This window comes from Marmota monax, unplaced genomic scaffold, assembly GCF_021218885.2.
Source record: "Marmota monax isolate L192 unplaced genomic scaffold, Marmota_monax_Labrador192_F-V1.1 WCK01_AAM20220418_F8-fsc00026, whole genome shotgun sequence".
Lineage (NCBI taxonomy): Eukaryota > Metazoa > Chordata > Mammalia > Rodentia > Sciuridae > Marmota > Marmota monax.
The window spans coordinates 11433330-11441084 of record NW_026693108.1 but is presented as its reverse complement, the minus strand read 5'-3'; the positions used below and the strand labels follow the sequence as shown (position 1 = coordinate 11441084).

Here is a 7755-nt window from a genome sequence, read left to right as displayed (position 1 = left end):
TTGTGTCCTGGGCCCTGACATAACCACCACCCAGCTTCAATAATGATCAGAGTTGGTTGATTATTCTGGTCCCCACTGTTGCCACCCAAATCCATTATGCTCTAGAGGTATGATGTGTCTAACCTCCCCAACCCCTTATTTCCCCAAACTCTGCCAGGCTCCTACCGCAGTCTGTTGAATAATGCCTCTCATGGAAGCATTCACCTTGCTCAGTTTCACATGCCCTTGGAAAAATAGGTGCTTCGATTTTCTTTTTGGTTTTGGAGACTGTAAGAACAGATTTGATTAGCCTCAAATGAGGAGCTCTGGATCCCTTTATTTGTTCTTTCTGGAAATAGAGCCTCCAGAAATCCACACACTGCAAAGAGAAAGTGACTAACGCTTTATTTTAACATACACTAGCATTAGAAAATAGTTCTTAAAACCCACACGTTAGTAATTTTGTGGAGAAGCTCAACAAAACCACAATCACCTGCAACTGCTTCCAACAATATCTGAGAGATTGAATAGTTAGCAAAAAAAGTCACTGTAGGATCTACTTTAGGTTCCAGGCATTTTTTTTTTCTTTTTGGGTACTGGGGATTGAACTCGTGGGCACTCAACCACTGAGCCACATCCCCAACCTTATTTTGTATTTTATTTAGAGACAGGGTCTCACTGAGTTGCTTAGCGCCTTGCCTTTTGCTGAGGCTGGCTTTGAACTTGAGATCCTCCTGCTGGGATTATAGGCTTGCACCTCTGCGCTGGTCCAGGCATTTTTAATAAGGACATCTTGCAGTTTTCAGAATTATAATGAAGCTGGTGGGGCATTTTCACCTTGTATATTTTGGACACCTGCTCACTGGGTAGTCACTTCCCAGCAGTGACAAGACATATAAGGTCCCTGCTTTCAAAGAGCTTATGGTCTAGACCAGCAACTAGCATTTATTTTTCCATGCGTGACTGCCTAGCACATTTCTAGTCCTGCTCATAAGAGAACAATACTGCACCCCCAAAACCCACCTTATAGGAGGGGAACAATCCCACCCCCCCCACACCCTCTGAGAACCACTAGGGAAAGTAAATTCACAAACACACAAACAGACATTGTGAGACCTATGATTTAGTTGCTGTGACCATGAACTAGATGGGGGAGAGATTGTTAGCTCACCCCCTGTGAGTGGGTAGTATACAGGCTGACCAACCTGGAGGATGAGAAGGTGCAGTATGAGCATCTGGAGATGGGGAGTAGCACGTGTGAAGGCCCCATAGTAGGTGAGAGCTTAGTGAACTTAAAAGACATGGAAAGAACTGAGCGGTGGTACATGCCTATAATCCCAGTGGCTCCAGGAGGCTGAGGAAGGAGAATTGGGAGTTCAAAGCCAGTCTCAGCAAAAGCAAGGTGCTAAGCAACTCAGTGAGACCCTGTCTCTAAATAAAATACAAAATAGGGCTGGGGGTGGGGCTCAGTGGTCGAGTGCCCTTGAGTTCAATCCCCTGTACCCCCCCACCCCCCAAAAAATACAAAACAGGACTGGGGATGTGACTCAGTGGCCAATGCCCCTGAGTTCAATTCCCAGTACTAAAAAAAAAAAAAAAAAAAAAAAAAGACATGGAAAGATGTCTCAAAAGATGGGCTGCAGGTGTAGTCCAGAGGTGGAGTGTGCTTAGCATGTGTGAGGCCCTGGGTTCAATCCCCAGCACTGCAAGCAAAATACAACATGAAAGGAAGTCAGGGGGCAACTAGAGGGAAGGTTGGAGAAACCTGCAGGGGCCAGACCTCCTGGGGCCTGGAGGATTGTGGTAAAGAATTTGGATTTTATTCTAAATGCGTCCTATTGGAAGCCACCAAAGCAATTTAAGAAGGATATCAATGTAGTGATAATAGTAATGAGGAACAGTTAACACTATCCAACACTTGATCAGCTTATAAACACCCCCCTCACTCTCTCCTTCCTATATATAGATAGATATCCATGATAACCCAACATAATTGGATGTGTTTATCCAATTATGCTCATAACAACCCCATGAGGCTAAATACAACCTATACCCTCATTTTATAGAAGAGGAAACTGAAGCATGGAGACGGTAAGTGACTTGTCCAAAGTCACACAGCTAGTGAACTGCACCAGTAATGCTTTTAAAAGGTCAGCCTGCCAGGTGTGGCGGCCCACATCTGTGATCCCACTACTTGTGAGGCTGAGGCAGCAAGACCACAAGTTTGAGGCCAGCCTGGGCAACTTAATGAGACCCTCTCTCAAAATAAATAAAGAGATAAAGTGTGTGCTCAGTGTGCAAGTCCATAGGTCCAAAGCCCAATCCTGAAAAATAATGCAATAAAAGATCAGCCAGACTGTAGGGCAAAAGATTGATTGTAGGAGTGAGGAATGAAAGCAAGCAGGCTTGGAACAATCCAGGGAGATGAAGGTAATTAGAATGGGGTCAGGACCAGGGAGAGTCCAGTGAGGCACTGGCCTCAGATGCAAAAATTAAGGGGCAGCCTCCAAAACCTCAGTAATTAAGTTATATTTCAATATTCTGAAAATCAAGATAATGGAAAATTGCATTATGAACAAAATATTGAAATTTTAATTAAAGATAATATGAGTGTTTCTGATTTTTGCTTCTGTGTGGCTGGGAAAGCACTGGGAAAAACTGATCCTTAGTGGAGTAGGCAGGAGAGGCCTGGGGTGAAGGGTGGTGGAAGCAATCTCTCCTGTTGGTATCCAGTACAATAACACTTTTGTCCAGCAGATAGCAGCATCCAAGTTCCCAGTCACATGGACTTTCCCAAAGAACTTGGAACCCACTCTGGTGGCACAGGTTCTATTTGTTTAAACTGTTACACCTGTACCAAGGGCAAGATTCAGGTTTGCACAATTCTGAGAAACGTTTTCAGTGAAAATTCAGATGATGAATTTAGCATGATGAAATGATGAAAGTAGCAACAGCTGAAAAAGAAAAATGCAGATTTAGAAGGTAAAGAAAAGATAGTAGGTAGGGAGGAGAATGGGCCAGACAATAGGTGGGGGCACTGCTGATCTCAGTAAGGAGGAGAAAAAGGCCTGTTTGAACACCTTAAAGCATTCTCGCCACCGCTGGATGGCCGGCAGGCCAGAGAGTGACGGGTTGTGTTTGCCCCCAGTCTCAGCCTGCATGTCTCTGCCCAGAGAGCAGCCAATAGCTGCTCTGACCCTATTATTGGCATGTACTATATGTTCCAGAGTGGAGTCTTCCCGCATTTTCTTTGACCACTCTTAAATTGCTAACCAAGGCATGCACATGTCGGGTTCACAAACTGTGTTAGATGGTATTTTGGCAAAATAAAGAAATCTCTAGAAAATTTAACCTGTTGTGGATGGAAAAATGCAAATTCTCTCAACAGTCAATTAAACCCAGAAGCGAGGGTGATTTGGATTCGGTCCTGGGAGAAACCGCTCAGGTGGAGACACCCGTGTGGGACCCATGCTCAGTTTCCCAGGGACGCGGGGAAGAAAGTCCTGAGGGCCAGCACAGGCCAGACTAGTTCCGGAGGGTGACCTTGGCTAGGGCCAGTAGGGACTCGCAGGGTGGGGCACGTGCGCAGAGGGGCGTGGCTACAGGGCGGAGCCAAGTTAAAGCGCAGTGGGAAGCGGTTGAGGGGCGTGGCTAAGAGAAGGGGGCGGAGCCAGGTGGGCGAGGGGGCGCGCACGTCGGGAAGATGGCGCTACGTCTGCTGCGGAGGGCGGCGCGCGTGACGGAGGCGGCGGCGGCGGCGGCGGCGGCGGCGCTGCCGAGGCTGTGAGTGCAGGTCCCCAGTCCCCGCAGCCGGCCGGGGGTCTCGGACGGGCGGTCACCGCCACAGCCCCACTGGCCCGGGCAGCGCCTCGGAGCCCTCGCGGGAATCCCGCAGAGATGGCCCGCTGCGGGTGCCTCCCCGGGCGGGCCTTGCGTGGACCCGGAAAGCGGGTACCACGTTAGGTCGAGTGACTGGACTTCAGCCCGGGAAAACCAAACCCGCCTCCCCCCGCAGTGGCACTCGGAACGCGCGCGTCTTATGAGGGGCCTGGAGGAGTCCGAGGCAGCGCAGAGTGAGACGCCTCGTTTGCTTGGTTCCCCGGTTCCCTGACCTTGGGTCTCAGGACCCTTTGCACGCCCCCAAATTTGGAGCGTCCCAAAGAGCTTTTGCCTGAATCTTATTGCTAACGATATTAGAATTGCAACAAATGTTTACAATAATTTGTTTTTAAAATAACAAAACCCTTTAAATTTTAACACAAATGATTTTTTGATTTTCTTTCAGTGCTAGGGATTGAACCCAGGGCCTTGTGCTTGCTAGGCAAGTGCTCTCCACTGAGCTACATCCCCAAACGTGTCCCCCCCCCCCCTTTTAAATTAAAAAGTGAGAAGAGTGTAATCATTTTATATTTTCGAAATTTTCTTTGGCTTAATAAAGGATAACAGGAATCTTATGTTAGGCTGTTTTGGAGGAAATATTTGAAAGAAATTCTGGACTCTGGCAGATGACGTAACTAGTTGAAAAGAGGACCAGCAGGCCCTGTCAAAGAGTCTCAAGGACCTCAAGTTGTCCTCTGGCCATACTTTGAAATCCCTTATCTAGCACTTGCCTATTTGTTAATAGGATGAACATACATCTCTTTCTTTTCCCCGACCACCATATAAAGAAATAAGTTGTTAGGTTCATAGGCAGAGTTTAGTTCAAGAAGCCAAATTTATGTCTCCTGGTTCAGAATGTTTTACTCTGCTTGCTCCCCCATGGCCCACTGCAGGACCCACATGGTCTTATGCATCCCACCTTTCCAGGGAGCAGCTGGGGGGGTGTACCCAGGCCTTCATGGAGAGTTAATTTTCCAACCTGTGAAGGTTCCAGTGATCACACAAAGTTCATGACTTCTAACATACTTGGGGCTTAATGCCCAACACTCTTGGTCTTCCTTAGCACTGTAGCTTCACAGCACAACTACATACTCCCCACCAAGGCCACCAAAGAGCCTAAATCAGGGGTTAAATAATCCTGGGTCCTGTCAGCTTTAGAACACACTAGAATGGGATATGTAAAGAGCTGTTGACTGCTTACCAATGGCTTGATTTCTTTTTTCTTTCTTGGCACTGGGGATTGAACCCAGGGGTGCTTTACTACTGAGCTTTGTCCCCAGCCATTATTATTTTTTATTTTGAGACAGAGTCTCACTAGGTTGCTCAGGCTGGCCTTGAACTTAGGATCCTCATGCCTCATGCTCTCCAGTTACTGTGATTACAGGTGTGTGCCACCACATCTGGCAAGTCCCAGACTATCTTGTCAATCATACTGTTGTCTCTGGCCATACTGAATATATATAAAAATACCCCACCCTCAAGGAGGAAGCATAACCCTTACCCAACAAAGCCAAGATATAGTTGTGTGAGTACTAGCTCCCTTGACATGCATATCTATAAATATTTCTATGTAGAACCATCTACAGTCATATTAAGCTACACATGAGTTCTTACTGATGTCTCTGACTCTAATCCATCATTACATGGACCACTCTAGCCACTTTCCTGTGTTCCTTGGTAAATTCCCCCCTCAAACAGGAAGAAGCCTGGCTCCCACCATCCACCATTCATTTACTTAATTGTTCAATTCCAGTATACATATGTAGCAATATCAGAATGGTTAACCCAAATGCCATAGGAAAGAAGATAATCCACCAGAGTACAGTGTTTACATACGTTTCTTTCCCTTTATTCTTATAGGCGCCACTCATTTCCAGAGGTACTTAGGACAGTGCCCTTTTCTGTCTGTTCCCTTCATAAAATTGTTTCATGAATCTATAATACAAGTAGATGCTCTTGTCATAGGCTGCATGCTTTCCCAGTATTCTTCTACCTCCCAGATGATTTTTATTTATTTATTTAATTTTTTGTGGTGGGGATTGAACCCAGGACTGTGTGCATGAGAGTCAGGCACTCTACCAACTGAGCTATATCCCCGGCCCTCCCAGATGATTTTTTAATTGTAAGTATTAACATTCACTTTCGTGCTGTAAAGTTCTGTGGGGTTTGACAAATACATGATGTCGTGTATCTACCATGACTTTATTACAATATCATACAGAATAGCTTTATTTCCCTAAAGATCCCATGTGCTTTACCTATTTATCCATCCCCTCCTTCCAAGTTCCTGGCAAGCGTTCATCACATTACCATCTCTATATTTTGCCTTTTCCAGAATGTCATATAATTGGAATCATACAGTATGGAACTTTTAGACGGGATTCTTTAACTTAACAATAAGCATGTAAAGCTGGGCATGGACAAGTTCAAAGCCAACTTCAGCAATTTAGTGAGGCCCTGAGTAACTTAGCAGTTACTCAGGACCTGTCTCAAAATTTAAACAAACAAAAAATGGGTTCAATCCCTAGTACCAAAAAAAAAAAAAAAAAAAAACCAAAAGCAAAAAACCAAAACACATGTAAAGTTCCTTCAGGTCTTTTCACTGATTGATAACTCATTTCCTTTTATTGTTGAAAAATATTTCACTGTATAGATGTACCTTAGTTTATTCATTCACTTATTGAAGGATGTATTGGCTGCTTCTAGTTTTTCTTGATTATAAACAAACCTGCTATATATATTTGTGTGTAGGTTTTTGTATAAACATAAGTTTTCTTTCTTTTTGAGATGGGCTCTTGCTATGTTGTCTAGAATTGAACTTGAGATCTTGCCACAGCCTCCCAAGTAATTGGGATTACAGGCATGCGCTGATGTATCCAGTTCCGACCTAAGTTTTCAAATCAATTGAGTAAATATCTAGGAGTATGATTGTTGAATTGTTTGGTAAGATTATGTTTAGTTGTATAAAAACTACCAAACTGGAGCTGGGGGTACATCCCAGCTTGCCTAGCATACCTTAAGTCCTGGGTTCAATCCCCAGTATGGTGGGGGTGGGGAGGATCACCAGTACTGGGGGAAAAAACAACAATTACCAAGCTGTCTTCCAAAGTAGGAGTCATTTTACATTTCTACCATCAATGAGTGAGAGTTCCTGTTGCTCTGCATCTTCACTAGAATTTGGTATTGTCAGTTAAAAAAAAAGAAAAAGTTAGCTATTCCAATAGGTATTTAGTGGTATCGTGTTTTTAACTTGAAATTCCCTCAAATGATATTGAGCCTCTTTTGCTATCCTTATCGGCCATCTGTATGTATTCTTTGATGAAATCTGTTCAGATCTTCTGCCCATTTCTTAATTGGATTGTGTGATACTGTGATATAATAAGAAATATATATCTGGTTTCTGTCCCTGTTTTCTGGCACACAGCTCCTAAAACCCTTGGAATCTCCAGAGTGATAAGAGTGTCTTTTGTATGCTAATGAGATGACTGGTGTTTGGGGGATGGGATGCTATCAGCTGTCACTAGAAAGACCAAAGCATGATTTGAGGGTTGGAATTTTAAACCCCACTCTCCCATCCTCTGGGGAGGGAGTGGGGACTGAAGTTTGAGTTGGTCACCAGTGGCCAATGATGTAATTGGTCATGGCTCCATAAAAAAATCAAAAGGACAGGGTATGGAGAGCTTTCCGATTACTGAACACTTGGAGGTTCCTGGAGGGGGGTGTACATGAGAGGGCAGGCAGCTCTATGCATGTCCCCACGTCTTGCCCTATACGTGCTTTTCCTCTGTATCCTTTGTGATATCCTTTATAATAAACTAGTAAATGTGTTTGCCTGAATTCTGTGTCCTGTCCTAACAAATTAATTGAAATCAAGGAGGGGTTCTTAAGAAGCCCTGA

General features: G+C 44.6%; 1 protein-coding gene across 6 annotated transcripts in view; it reads left to right on the top strand.

The window, feature by feature from the left end:
• The first annotated feature begins 3648 nt into the window (after window positions 1-3648).
• Window positions 3649-7755, top strand: part of Clybl (citramalyl-CoA lyase) — a 239581-nt gene continuing 235474 nt past the window's right edge. For 5 of the 6 annotated variants that reach the window (XR_009227841.1, XM_058582752.1, XM_058582753.1 and 2 more), the window contains exon 1: window positions 3649-3762. Coding sequence is in view for 4 of the 6 variants with exons in the window: in XM_058582752.1 (XP_058438735.1) it covers window positions 3683-3762 (80 nt within the window). In the remaining 2 variants the exon portion in view is untranslated. Of the gene's footprint in view, window positions 3763-3792; window positions 4053-7755 lie in introns of those variants that run through there. The other variant, XM_058582754.1, reaches the window with a different exon arrangement.